We start from the raw sequence: 15,630 nt of genomic DNA, 5'->3' as shown, positions 1-15,630 counted from the left end.
TGCTCCATTTGTATTTTAAATTCAACCATACTGTGATCGCTCCTTCCGAGAAGATCCCTAACTGAAAGATCATTAATTATTCCTGTCTCATTACAAAGGGCCAGATCTAGGACAAAACATATAGTGACCCATGTACCTCTTCTACTCCATTGCTGGGAAGGCCAAGAGACAGCAACCAAGAGACCTGGGACATTCTGACATGAAAGCAGTGAATGTAGAATGGAATGCTGTTCCCCTTTGACCTAAAGCAATCCTCTATCGTAATCAAGTGGGCATGGACACAGGAAATGGAGGTAGCACCTTGGGGGAGCAGTGGCGAACCTAAATGAAGTACCACAAATTCTTCCTTCAGTAATCTACTGCATTCTGGTAAGATGAGTGAGATTTCTGCTGACTGAACCACCAGGATTACGCATCAACTAAGACTAAATGTTCTTCACCGTTCCATTCAAAGATATCAGCTGCTGTGAACTCTGACCAGTCCATCATGATGACAGCATGCAACTGTCTGCATGTGATGTCCACCTGTAAAGCATCCTTGAGTTTCTGAATTTGATGAGAGGACAGCACCTCTATTATAATAATGTCTATGTCTTCCTTGCAATCTGCCTCGTTGCTGGTGGATAAGAAGGCTGTGGAAAGAGCATTGGCCAAGTACGGCTCCTTATCACCTTCTTAGACAATGTTGAGATTGTAACATTGCAACTTTAATATCATGTGTTTCAGTCGTGCAGAAGCAGTGTAATGAGACTTTTTCAGGGTAGTTATGAGTGGCTGATGATTTGTTTCAACAGCTACGGGATGACCATATATCAAGTCATGAAATTTCTGACAGTCAAAGACAAAACTTCTCCAATCTGTGCTTAACAGGTCTCAGTGTCAGTGAGAGTCCTTGATGCAAAGGCTATTGGTTTGCCATACTGGATACAGACTGTGTCAAGTCTGTGCTGGCAGCATCTACTGAAATAAGTACAGGTGCTTGAACATCAAAGTGCTGTAGCACTTAGGATGAGTGGGGAGAAAGCAAGATTAGGCCATTGAGTTGGACGAACGGCCATGATTGTGATGAATAATGAAGCAGGTCTGAAGGGCCGAATGGCCTCTTCCTGCTCCTCTCTTCTATGTTTCTATGATTGGCTCTTGCCGGGAGCTCTAAGACCACATGTCAATAGTGTCCAGCACTTGCAGGAAAGCTGGGATTGTTACAAGTCCCAAACCTCCTATAATCCGGCTTTCAGGATCCAGGCAGAATTGGGCATATCAATGTGTTCTCCTGAAAATGATATCTGATTGGGACATGCCACATATGCACCAAATGGAGCACTGGGAGGATAAATGGGTAAGGAATTTTAAGAGATGATATGGCCCCCCATGATCGCTCTTCAATGCAAATTGATGAGGGAAGATCATTTTCCTTCCCACCTCCAATTGTAACTCACTCATCATAAAGCCATATCCCTTTATATTTTTATCATGCCATGAAGTTTAAAATTATTAGTTGGGCTTTCAGTGTGGCTGACTTGCACATGCTAGAACCAATATCCATTTCCAGACAGTGTCCTGTCCTTTGTCCAAAATGCCCAAGCATTATGCTTTTTTCACTTACTCCCAGTTTCATTTACCAGGGTAATGCCTTAAACAATGAGAGCTGACCCAACTGATTTGAATTTGAACAATGCTGAGCAGTTAACTGCTCCATGTTGCATTCTCCGTGGCAATATCTCCACCAGAGGCCACTTACCAACCAACCAGCATTCTCTTTTCATTAAGTACAAATTGTGGTTCCCTCACTACTGCTGGAAATTCCTTATCAGCCACCCTGATGAGTGCAAGATAAAAAGCTTTGATAACATCTCTTTTTGCAGAAATGGTTAGTTTCAGTAACCCCAGATATTTCTTTCACTTTCTGAGGAGAATGTACCAATCAGCTATTTTCTTTCTAATGCAAACAATATAACTAGACAATTCCTACTTCCTTTTCTCCTCTAACATTTTTCTCGTTACACAGCTATAGAGTCATAGAATCCCAATAAGGCACAAAGAGGCAATGCGGCCTATTGAGTTTGCACCGACCACAATCTCACCTAGGCCATATCCCTTTAATCCCATATATTTACCCTACTAATCCCCCGACACTAAGAGGCAATTTAGCATGGCCAATCAATCTAACCTGCATATCTTTGGAGTGTGGGAAGAAATCAGAGCAGACAGAGAAAACCCACGCAAACATGGGGAGATTGTGCAAATTCCACACAGTCATCCAAAGCTGGAATTGAACCCCGGTCGCTGGCACTGTAAGGCAGCAGTGCTAACCATTGTGCCAACGTATGACACATGTTGTTGATTCTAGATAAAGCACTGAAAATTCAGTAGAAATGAAAAGGAACAATGTATAAATATCAGTTCCCTGGTATTGTTATTGTAAAAGATTTGAGGTGATTCAATGAGATTCCAGCAACGAAAAAGATTCATTAAACTACAATAACTACTTACATACTAAGAGCAGATTTTTATGACCTTACCCACCCGAGACTAATGGAGATTTCTGTTCTGTAGGCCTCGCCTACCCTGACTCTGGGTTGGCGAGGCAGTAATATTCCAGCCTAAGGGTCTGACAGAACATATGTACAGGTTTACTCTCTTCTTCTTACTGGTTCCATGTGAAGTCCTCCCAGTCCCAGGACTCATGCCCTTGCATCTGGTTGGCCTGGCTTCCTGGGCCTCTGCTTCATAGGATCTGGCCCGATCATGTGGCCTGCATAGGATCGCCTCAATAAAGTTGCCACGTGACCAAACTCCTTACCCCCAGCTCTTAAATCAATCTGTATGGTTTAAAAAAAATCATTACACATAGGCATAGATGTAGTATCACATTTGGCAAATCAAAGGAAACTCCATTCACGGGATTAGTCTGGAGACTTCTGAACTCTTAAGGAATGTCACAACTCTCCACAGGGTCCTTCAGCAACCAATGAATCTGATCCTGCAGAAGAAAAAGGTAAACCCATCAACTCAGAGCCAATGTTTTCCCCAGTATCTTCTTCCTCCTTGGCTACAGAAGTCAAAGGCTGCCTCGGCTCCACAAACAATGCAGGTATCCCTGGTTCCATAGCTGGTATGATATGGTGATGCCGGCGTTGGACTGAGGTAAAACACAAAGAAATCCCACAACACCAGTTTAAAGTCCAAACAGGTTTATTTGTGGCAAACACCACAAGCTTTCGGGACAACCTGTCCCTCCGTCAGGTGGCTGGGAACTCCCAGCCACCTGAAGAAGGGACAGGCTGTCCCGAAAGCTTGCGGCCTTTGCTACAAATAAACCTGTTTGTCCATAGCTGGTACACAGGAGTCTACGATATGATATACCTGGGCACAGCTCTCTTCCTCAAATGGTCCACATGTTTTTACGCATGACAATTTTCTACTTCCAACACATACAAAGCCTGTTCTATCTACAATTATTCCTGACACCCAGGTCGGTCCACTGCCAAAGATCCTTGCCATGGCTAGGTCATCAACCTTAAACACACTGTCCCTTTTCTTCAAGTCATGGTGTTCTTTCTGGGAGGCTTACTTAGCCTCCACCCTCCCCGATAAATCTGGAAACACCAAATCCAAGCAGGTTCATAGGTATCAGCACATTAATAACCCAGTGGCAGCATTTGGCATAGCATTATACAATAATAAGAACCTTGCCAAGTATAAATCAGTGGTCTCTGAGCTTGCTCCTTCACAGAAGCTTTAAGTGTTTGTGCAGCTCTTTCTGCAAGGTCATTCAGAGATTGGGAGGTAAGGGATTGAATGAACGTGGCATTTCCCATTTGACCTGACAATCTGCTGGAACTCCTCAGCTGTAAATGCAGTTAGATATGAAGATCTCAGGGATGCCATGGATGGCAAAGATCTACCATAACCTGTGTCAGAGCTAAAAAGATATTCAGACACAGCGTTCACGAGTAATAAGGAGAGAACTGAAAAATTCCTAAGGCTTCGTCAGTCTGCCTTCTCAATTGTATACAGTCAGTTTTTTTTTATAGGGCACAACTTCTAGTAAAGATAATTGTTTATAGTCACACACACTGATAAATTCTTTACATAACATACAAAGAGGTAGGCCTGAGACAATAGCTGTTTATCACGTCCCATCAGTAATCTCATAATCTTTCAGGGTAGATGGATGGAATTCAGACTATGATCATTTAATCATATCTTAATCACAGTTTCAGTGTCATTAGCAAGGACATTTAGCTGTGTCCTATTGATAGATTATAATGAAACATTCCCTTTGTCAGTGCCTACTATTTCATGCACATACAGGGACAGCCAGCCAGCCAGCCAGGGTGCTGCTAATTTTCCTGGCACCCTGACTGACGTCCTGCTGAGCTCAGTTCTTCTGTACCACAACTGTCAAATGTGGCCATGGCCATGGCCATGGTACACTTCATTAGCTGAACATCTAGCCATTTTGAATGCACATCAACAAGGATGAGGAACGTATGAGCCACGAATGGTTCAGCGTAATCTATGTGCAAATACAACCATGCTGAGCCCAGCCACTCCCATTGATGTATATTTGCCAGCGGCAGCAATGATCACTGCGTTTGACAACTCAGGCATGGCCGATTATTCTATCGATCTCCTTGCTGGCATCTCGCCACCAGACATAGCTTCGGGCCAGTGTCTTCACTCTGTTCTGCCCAAGATGTGCATCATGCAGCTCCTGTAGTAAAAGCTACTGGCCCTGGGATGGCACTATAACACAAACACCCTGCACGACCCCATGTCCCTGCCCGCCCAACAATAACACACTATTCTCACAATAAGTCTGTCTTACACCATAGATAAGGTCTGATCTATGCCAACTTGTAGCACCATCTTCTTACCTTTGGAGAATAATAAATCCCACTCAGTTCAGGAATTTATACTGGCAGCTGAGAACAGCAATGTGTCTAGCAAGTACAGTACAAACATTATTTCTTGTGGTACAGGTAGGGATGGTATACTCTCCATCGGAGGGCAGTGGCTGCGTGTATCTACATTTGAAATTTGCATTCCCAGTCTATATTGGAAAGAATAGCTGTACGCTGTCAACAGCAAGGCCCATCTCTGCACCCTCACAGAGGCAATCGGCAGAACAAGCTTATCCTATCATAATAGTCCTAACAATGGCTTGTGATTGATACAATGGTGAAATGTCTCCCATATATATATATACACTAGTGAAACTTCTTCACTAGATAGCTTACTGCCAGATATGTCAATTTGAGAATATTTCTTCTCAGAGTCAGATAGGTTTTTTGTTTGCAATGCAATTGGCCTCTATTCTATCTGACATCTTCTGGGAAAGTGCTGCTGCCATTCCTTAAGTGTGGTGTGTAGTGAACAGAATTGAATCTTCCCTTCCCAAAATCGACATTATCAAGCAACCAGAATGATCTCAACCACAAGTCCCACAAGCTCTCCGTCCTTCCTCAATCTGCTAAAACACATCTGACCAGCAACTCCCACTAAGTTTCATTCTCCTAACCCTTAGGTGAAAATGCAGAACCTCAGGGCAGCATGGTGGCACAGTGGTTAGCAAAGATGCCCCAAAGTGCCAGGGACCTGGGTTTGATTCCCAGTTTAGGTCACTTTCTGTGTAGAGTTTGCACGTTCTCCCCGTGTTTGCTTGGGGTTCCTTAGGGTGCTCCATTTTCCTCCCACAGTCTAAAGATGTGCGGGTAGGTTAATTGGCCATGTTAAGTAGCCCCTTAGTGTCCCGGGATGCATAGGTTGGAGGGATTATGGGGTAATTATGTAGGGTTATGGAGATAGGGCCTGGGTGGGATTATTAGTCTCGATAGGCTAAATGGCCTCCTTCTGCACTGTAAGGTTTCTAAGATGATTCTTTGATTCTATAATTCAAACCTTTGAATGAGTGGACAAAGATCTGGCAAATGGAGTATAATGTGGCGGAATGAGAGAGTCTAAAAATAAGCATACTATCTAAATGGTGAGAGATCGCAGAAATCTGAAGTACAGAATGACCTGAGTGTCACATTATAAGAATCACTAAAGAGGAATTGAATATAAAAGTACATTAAGGGGTTATGTTTCAGTTACACAATATCTGGTGTCTGTGTAAAGTATTAGTCATCTTATTTAGCCGTTCAGCCTAATACTGGAAATAGGTGTGCTCTTACGAGAAAAGGTTGGGCAGGCTAGACCTTTATTCAAGTTTAAAGAGTCAAAGGCAAAATGACTGAAATGTATAAGATCTTGAGGGATCTTGACAGGGTGGATGTGGAGAGGATGTTTCCTCTTGTCGGAGAATTGAGAACTAGGGGTCACTGTTAAAAATAACAGGGATGAGGCAAAACATTTTCTGGATTCTAGTCTTTGGAAATCTCTTCCTTAAAAGATGGTAAAAGCAGGGTATGAATATTTTTAAGGCAGAGGTGATAGGGTTTTGATTAGAAAGGGACTGATATATTATCGGGGGTAGGTGGGATGCAGATTTGAGGTTACTATTACAGCAGCCATGATCTTATTCAATGACTGAGTAGCTTGAGGGGCTAAATGGCCTACTCCTGCTCTTAGTTCACATGTTTGTATGATAGAAAATTAAAAAATGAAAAAAAAATAACGGCAGCTTACTCTGCCTGGAATCTGGTAACTATCAGATTGGTGTGCTCTTGTCTGCTGTGTCATACCCCCACTCAGGCCTCTGCATTTCATCCAGCGACATTCTAGCCCTCATTAGCTTCATACTCTTCATCATCCTCCTTGTCAGAAGACACAAAAGGTACAAAAGTCTGAGGACCAATGAACTTAAGAACAGCTTCTTTCCTACTGCCTTCAGACTTTTGAATAGACCAACCTTAAGCTGATCTTTCTCTACACCCTAGCTATGACAGTAACATTACAGTCTGCACTCTCTCCTTTCCTTCTCTATGCTTGGTCTGTATAGTGCACAAGAAACAACACCTTTCATTGTATACTAATACATATAACAATAATAAATCAAATCAAAAACATTTTATTCCTCCATGTCTCCCTCAGCCAAGATATCCCCCCCTTTGTGGCATTAGATTGTGCAGGGCACAGCAGCCAACTCACTAAGGTGAGAATTGGAAAGTTCCACCTGGGCAGTCCAAACATCTGAACCTCATCTTCAGGAGGCCTGCTCAATCACAGATCTGGCGGAGGCATGTACATTGTTGATTGCTGCCTAGGAGAGCTGCAACAAAGACTGAACAGGCATCACCAACCAGATCTCCTGAGGTATAAAAACAAATTACTGCGGATGCTGGGGGGTATCTACTGGGGCTATCCCTTATCCAGCTCTGCAATCATGGAGATCCTTCAAAAACCTATCGGAATAGGTCAGATTGTTGGCATCACAACAGCCCTTGAGAATGGAGCATAAACAAGCAGGAATTGCCTTCATGTGATCACATATATGCTACACAGCCAAAGAGTGGCATTCTCTTTTATTGATGAATGTGGTTGGCCCTTAGCAGGGAGCTCTGAAGACCACATGTCAATAGTGTCCGGCGCTTGCAGGAAAGCTGGGATTGTTACAAGTCCCAACCCTCCTGTAGTTTGGCTTTCAGGATCCAGGCAGAATTGAGCGTATTGATGTGCTCTCCTGAATAGGACATCTGACTGGGAGATGCCACACATGCACCAAATGGTACAATACACAAATTCCGGACTGATCTTTTATGAGTAAAAGATTGAGAAAGATTCATTAAACTACAATAATTATTTACACACTAAGGGTGGGCTTTTACGACCTTGCTCAGCCGAGGCCAATGGAGATTTCTGTTCTGTGAGCCTCGTCCGCCCTGATTCCGGGACAGGCGAGTGGTAATATACCAGCCTAAAAGTCTAACAGAACACATGTACAGATTTACTCTCTTCTTGCTGGCTCTGAGTGACATCCTCCCTGTCCCAGGACTCGTGCCCTTGCACCTGGTTGGCCTGACTTCCTGGGCCTCTACTCCATGGGTTCCGGCCCGATCGTGTGCCCGCATAGGATCACCCCAATAAAGTTGCCACGTTACCACACTCCTTACCTCCTAGCTCCTAAATCATGATTGGAAACACTGGTATGGACGCAGTATCACGTTTGGCACATCAAAGGAAACTCCATTCACAGAGTTAGTCTGGAGACTTCTGAACTCTTAAGGAATGTCGCAACTCTCTACAGGGTCTTTCAGCAGCCAATGAATCTGGTCCTGAAGAAGAAAAAGACAAACCTATCTGTTCAGGGTTGATGTCTTCTCTGGTATCTTCTTCCTTCTTGGCTACACATACCAGAGGTTGTCTCAGCTCCACAAACACTGCAGGTATCCCCGGTTCCGTAGCTGGTATACAGGAGTCTGAGGCGGGATACACCTGGGGGTCCATTGGCTCAAACACATCTCTCTTCCTTAAATGGTTCACGTGTTTTTTGACATGAAAACTTTCTACTTCCAACATGTACAAAACCTGTTCTCTCTACAATTATTCCTGACACGCAGGTCAGTCCACCACCACCAAAGTTCCTTACCATGGTTAGGTCATCAACCTTAAACACACTGTCCCTTTTCTTCAATACATGATGTTCTTTTTAGAAGGTTTACCTAGCCTTTATCCTCCCCGACAAATCTGGAAACACTAAATCCAAGCAGATTCATAGGCATTATTGCATTAATAATTCAACTAGCATAACCACAGTGGAAGGATTTAGCACAGCATTATACAATAACAAGAAACTTACCAACCATAAATTGGTGGCACTGAGCTTGCTCCTTCATAGAAGCTTTAAATGTTTGTACAGCTTGTTCTGCCAAGTCATTCAAGACTGGGTGGTAAGGGATTGAATGAACGTAGCATTTCCCATTTGACCTGACAATCTAGTGAAGCTCCTCAGCTGTAAATGCAGTTGGACACAAAGACCTCAGGGATGCCATAGATGGCAAAGATCTACCACAACCTGTCGGAGCTAAGAAGATATTCAAACACAGTGTTTGCAAGTGATGGATCCTTTTTTGCCTTCTCATCGATAAGCAGAGGAAAACTGAAAACTGAAGAATTCCTAAGGCTTCTTCAATCTGCCTTCTCAATTGTACAGCAATCAGTTTTTTTTTTAAATAGGACACAACTTCCAGTAAAGATAATCATTTATAGTCATGCACACCAATAAATTATTTACATAAGATATAAAGAGGTAGGCCCAAGACAATTGCTGTTTAATCATGTCCTATTGGTAATCTCATAATCCTTTGTGGTGGATGGATGAAATGTCTGTTCAAACTATGGTCATTTAATCATATCTTAATCAAAGTTTCAGTGCCATTAGCAAGGAAATTCAGCTTTGTCCTGTTGCTATAGTGAAATATTCCCTTTGTCTGCGCTATTTCATGTATGTACAGTGACAGCTAATCTACAATGAGGGTGCTGCTAATTTTTCTGGTCCCCTGACTGACCTCCTGCTGAGGTCAGTTCTCCTTTACCACAATCTATCAAATGTGGCTGTGGCCATGGTACACTTCATTTGTTGAACATCTAGCCATTTTGAATGTGCATCAATCTGGATGAGGAACATATGTCCCATGAATGGTTCAGAGAATTCTACATGCAAACACACCCATGGCCAGCCCGGCTACTTCCACAGATGTATATTTACTGGTGGTGGCAATGATCACTGGGTTTGACAAATCGGGCAATGACTGACTATTCTATCAATCTCCTTTTGGCATCTTGTTACCAGACATAGCTTCAGGCCCGTGTCTTCATTTTGCCTGCCCAAGATGCGCATTATGCAGCTCCTGTAGTAAAAGCCATGTGCCCTGGGTTGGCACTATAACACAAGCACCGCCCCCCCCCTCCCCCTCCCCCTCCACCAACAATAACACTATTCCCACATTATCTCCATCTTACATTGTAGCTAACATCTGATCTATGCCAACTTGTAACATCGTCTTCTTAACTTTGGAGAGTAATAATCCCCACTCAGTTCAGGAATATATATTGGCAGCTGAGACCAACAACGTGTACTGTGAAAATGAAGAAAGCACATGCCATGCTTGCCTTCATCAGATGAGGCAGAGTATAAAAGTTGGCAAATTTTGTTACAGTTGTATAAAACGTCGTTTCGGCCACATTTGGAATACTGTGTCCAATTCGGATCACCACACTACCAGAAGGACGTGGAGACTTTGGAGAGAATGCAGAAAAGGTTTACTAGGATATTGCCTGGCGTGGAGGATATTAGCTATGAAGAGAGATAGAATAAACTGAGATTGTTCTCCCAGGAAAGATGGAAGCTGAGGGGTGACCTGATAGAAGTTTATAAAATTAAGAGAGATATGGATAGGGTGAATAGTTGGAAGTTTTTTCCCCAGGGCGTAAAATGACAATTATAAGGGGGTAGAAATTCAAGATAAGTGGGGAAAGATGTGTGGGGTTAAGTGTTTTTTACAAGGAGGGTGGCGGAGGCCTGGAATGCATTGCCAAGTGAGGTGGTTGAGGCAGCCACATCAGCCACATTTAAGATTTATCTTGATAGGCGCATGAACAAATAGAGGGGAATAGAGGGATATAAGCAGTTGGTATAGATAGATAAACATGATTGGTGCAGGTTTGGAGGTTCCTGTGCTGTCCTGTTCTAATGTGTCTTGCAAGTGCAATGCAAACATCATTTCTTGTGGTACAGGTGGTATACTTTCCAGTAGAGGCCAAGGCTGAGTGCATCTACATTTGAAATTTGCAACCCCAGTTGATGTTGGAAAGAATAGCTGTACACTGCCAGCAGCAGGGCCCATCCCAGCACCCTCGCAGATGCAATCAGCAGCATAGGCTTATCCTCTCGCAATAGTCCGAATGGTGGCTTCTGATCGACACAATTTGAGAAAATTTCTTCTCAGCACCAGATAAGACTCTTGCTGTGAATGCAATTGGCTTCTACTCCATCTGACATTTTGGGGGAAAAGGACTAGTCCCACTTGATATGGCGATACATCACCAACTATTTGGTTGAATCAAAATGTAACTTTAGTGTGAACAATTGTTTGTCTTGCTTTACTTTAGAAAATGCTCCTCAAAGACACTCACATCCTTCCTTAAGTGTGAGTGTGGTGACCAGAATTGCATCTTCCTTTCCCAGAATCAATGTTATTAAGCAACAAGAATGATCTCATGCTCAAATCCCACAAGCTCTCCATCTTTCTTCAACTGCCCAGCAACTCCCTTCATGTCTCATCCTCCTAACTATCCCGCCTATGAAAATGAATCACCTCATAAGTCCCTGTATTAAATTACATCTGTCACATGCCTGTCCATTCTGCTGACCTACCCATGTCATATTGTGGGTGATTTGTATCATCCTCACCATTTGCCAATCTGGCAACTTTGATAACATCAGAAAAGTTTGAAATTTTACTCCATATTCCAACATTCCTGTCATTTTTGTAAACGTGCTGTGTTCTCAAAGACTGACCACCAAAGACTTGTAACAAACAATACTTTATTCACTAGCTGAGCAGCTACTCCATGCTTGTACTCTATCTGCATTCCAGGGAGGAATTCCACGCTCCTAGCACGTGAACCTTTAGTAGCCACATCATTATGCGACCACTCAGTCTACATCTTCCCCATTTAAGTTGGGACACGCAATGGTGTTATGTAACGTGTGTGCGAACAATAATTGTATTCAAACCATTTCAATACATAAGGATTGAACAGCTAACAAATACATATAACCAACCTGTTCCAGGAAAACCCCCTTAAGCCCAGTCTGTGAGCAGAGCCTGACTGCAGTGGATATGGTCACCTATTTTGGCAGCACAACTCTCGTGAACTGTCTATATTGACGACACCACACATGCAAAATTGTCAAAACAAGTGGAGTCTTCAGCAAATTTCAAAACATCAGCTTGGGAATGATGAGGAAGAAGTCTGCCCACCAATACATAATTACTTACATCTGGAGAAACATGGGTTAAGCTGTTATATGAATCACTGTAACAAATCTAAAATTTTTGATCAAAGTGAAAATTTGGTACTTTGTCAAGTGAAATGAAGTGAAGTGGGAACGTGCAGAACAGGCAATTCATTGAGAAATTCCAGGACAGGCAATGAATTAGCAATAAAATTTCATGGGTAGGGAGCACGAAGCTGCTCAAAATTTTTTAGTTTATTATCAGTTCACTAATTAGGAGGGTGAGACATTAAGTGTGTCATTGGTCACGTCTTTTAACAAATTGGGGAAGAGAGCTTACGGCATCTGAGGTCATTATGGTTCCAGAAAGTAAAGACCTCGAGTTGGTATTTGAAACTTAATGAAGGTTAATAATGAAACAAAAAGAGAAAATTCTGGAAAATTTCAGTCTGACAGCATCTGTAGAGAGAGATTAGAGCCAATGTCAGGTCAAAATGACCCTTTCTCAGAGGAATAATAGTACAGGAATAATGAAAGAGTAAAACATATCCACAAATTAGATGCAGCTTTAAAGAAAAGAGAGCTGTAGGATCTTTTAAGTTAATTTCATTTGGTTCAGTGAAAACTGATACGCACGCACCCAATGGGCCAAATGGCGTCCTTCTGAACTGTAGGTATTCTATGGTGATCACCAACATTTTTCAGCACATTTCTCTGCCATGCTTTCCAGCGTCTTCCATAGTGGTGATTCTGACTAAGATGCCAAAAACATACTTTATGCTATCTTCTTTTCCAATTCACCAATGACTGTGCTTTAGTTGTGGGTTCTGAGATGGACAGGCAATGTCACATGGACTTGTTCTCCCAGACAAGTGACAGCTTTGATCTTATAATCAGCACAAGAAAAATGAAGTCATATAACCAACCTGTTCCAGGAAAACCCCCTCAAGCCCAGTCCATGAGCAGAGCCTGTCAGCAGTGGATATGGTCACCTATTTTGGCAGCACAACTCTGATGAACTGTCGATATTGATGACATCACACATGCAAAAATTGTCAAAACAATTTTGCAGAGTCTTCAGCAAATTTCAAGACGTCAGCTTGGGAATGATGAGGAAGAAGTCTGCCCACCAAACTGAAAGCCTAGAGCAATAGTCATGCCCATTCTGCTCGACATACACAAGGTTTGAACAGTGTACCAGCATCACGCTAAGAAGCTCAACCACTTTCACTCAAGGTCTTCTGAAAGTCAGATGGCAGGACAAAAAGAAGACATGCATACCATAAATCCATACCATATCGAGACAATCACATTGGGCTAGTCATTTAGCCAGAATGCCTGACACTCACTCACCAAACCAAATCTTCCATGGAGAGATGGAAGCTGAGATATGCGCCCATTGTGGTAAACAGTAAACTACAAGGACACTGAAGCCTTCACATTGGAGTTTTGATATTGACTTCAAGTTCTGGGATCACTACACCTAGCACAATGCAATGCAGCCTCCTTCAAAAGAATATCAGGGACAGAGAGAATAGGCAAGCAGAGGAAATCCTGAGCCAGCAACTCATCCATTATCTGCTGGGTCCTGTCCTATTTGCAGCAGCACATTCTGGGCACAGATCAGCCTTAACAGCTGCCTACTCACCCACTGCAACTCTATCAAACACTGCAAGTTTTGATAGAGTTCAATCATCAGAGACTACAACATCCACAATCAATTACTAGTGATCTGTCTCTGCTTTGCCCTACAATGTAAGAAGTCTCACAATACCAGGTTAAAGTCCAACAGGAGACTTCTTACTGTGTTTACCCCAGTCCAACACTGGCATCTCCACATCTTGCCCTACAATGACAGAAATTGAAACCGTTCCAATATTTATTTCAAATCTCTCTCGCTTCAAATTGCCCCGATAACCTCTCCATGTGATCAACGCACCAATTTACTCTCAAAATTCTATCAACATTTCCACAAATCCACTCATCTCATGCCATGATTTAATCTGATGACATCATTTCAGAATATTCCTCATCCTTAAACAAATAATAAAAGGATTAGATTTAAATTTATTGCGCTATCAAAAATATCAGCAGGCTTTGACCATCAGAATTTATGATGTACAGTAACAAATTTCAGGACTCGTTCTCAGTTGAGGACCGCCCCGCCCATAAAGTTTATTTATTGTCACAATTAGGCTCACATTAACACTGTAATGAAGTTACTGTCAAAATCCCCAAGTTGCCACACTCCAGCACCTGTTCAGGTACACTGAGGGAGAATTTAGCATGGCCATTGCACCTAACCAGCACGTCTTTTGGACTGTGAGAGCATCCAGAGGAAACCCATGCAGACATGAGGAGAATATGCAGGCTTCACACTGAGGCAGCAGTTCTAACCACTATGTCACTGTTCCGCCCATGGTACATGGATTACTATGTGTTCAAACATTGGTTAATTAGCTGATGCCATGGCAGTGAAGAAAGATGTTTGATAGTCTGACATATCATCGATGGGTGCATAAGGTAGAGGTTTGTTGTCTTTATGGATGTTGAGAGAATATCTGCATGACTGCTTCTCAAGAGACAGAGCTCATTTATGGGCACACAAGACTTGGTGCGAGGTCAGTTTAGGACTAGTGATGGGAGAGCTCAGTGTCTAACCTTCTTGGTTGAGGTTGCCACTACGGTGAAATTGTGTGGGGATTGTGAGAATAGGATGCAGCACCCCAGCCAGGATTGCTGTGCTCACATTTAGAGCTGTGATGTAAGCACAAAAGTGCAACTTTGTCCAAATACAACAAGGTCAAGTACTTAACTCTGGCAATGTGCAGCGGCAGAGGGGGAGAGGGAGACACACAGAGAGGGCGAGAGAGAGTCAGAGAGAGCCAGAGAAAAGAGAGAGGAGAGAGGGAAGAGAGGCAATAATAAGATCATCAGATAGATGAGTGATGAGCTTTCAGCTTGTTTTTTCTCTCTTACCTGGGCTGTAATTTAATCTATACTAGGGAAATATCAGTACCATATTAAATGAGTGACCAGTTATGAGAAATAACTTGTTGTTTTAAGTTTTATATTGTCTAGACAAATATTGTAAATATTGAAAAGGGTATGAAGAATATATTTTTGAAGAAAACCATTGCAGTAGGTAGGCAATGGAGAGAAACTCCTAAGAATACTGATTTTTGTCCAACATTCTCGTCATTGGAAAAATCAGGAAGATATAGAACATTGACAAGAGGAGAGATGAAGAAAGTGTTTGCGCATGCCTACCATCCTGCCTGATCTGGAATGGCAGCCTTTACTTGTCACGGAAATGTTTTGCTGTATGGTTAAATTTGTGATAACCACAGATGTTGTGGGTTCCTGAATCCCTGATAGCAAGGACTTTCAACAAAGAGTAACTTATCCACCATCTTAGCAGCTACTTCAACACTTATGCTCCCACATTTCCAACATATGATCTCTTTTGTAGCCTCGTCATCGTGTCTTTGTGGGACCATCTTCTTTGTTTAGCTGGAACACCCAGTGACATGAGAAGTAACAGCATTGCCAATCGGAAACTAAGTACAGACCATTGTGTAACATACCCGTTAAAGTAGCTAACATGCATAACTATTTACATATACAAGGATTGAGCTGGTGCACAGTCAATCTTGTCTCCTTATCCCCCCGTTTTTTTGATGTAGAAAGCTAAAACATGGAAGATATTTCTAGGCTAAGTG

General features: G+C 42.5%; 1 protein-coding gene across 1 annotated transcript in view; it reads right to left on the bottom strand.

Annotated features, from left to right (window-relative positions):
* aspg (asparaginase homolog (S. cerevisiae)) overlaps positions 1 to 15,630 on the bottom strand; it is a 160,409-nt gene that overhangs the window by 51,679 nt on the left and 93,100 nt on the right. Inside the window, exon 18 of the mRNA XM_080202112.1 lies at positions 8,244 to 8,416. Coding sequence (XP_080058238.1) covers positions 8,244 to 8,416 — 173 coding nt within the window. The remainder of the gene's footprint in view (positions 1 to 8,243; positions 8,417 to 15,630) is intronic.

The sequence above is a fragment of the Carcharhinus amblyrhynchos genome, chromosome 14, assembly GCF_965287045.1.
Source record: "Carcharhinus amblyrhynchos chromosome 14, sCarAmb.v2.hapA, whole genome shotgun sequence".
NCBI classification, from domain to species: Eukaryota; Metazoa; Chordata; class Chondrichthyes; order Carcharhiniformes; family Carcharhinidae; genus Carcharhinus; species Carcharhinus amblyrhynchos.
This window is presented reverse-complemented; position numbering and strand designations above follow the sequence as displayed.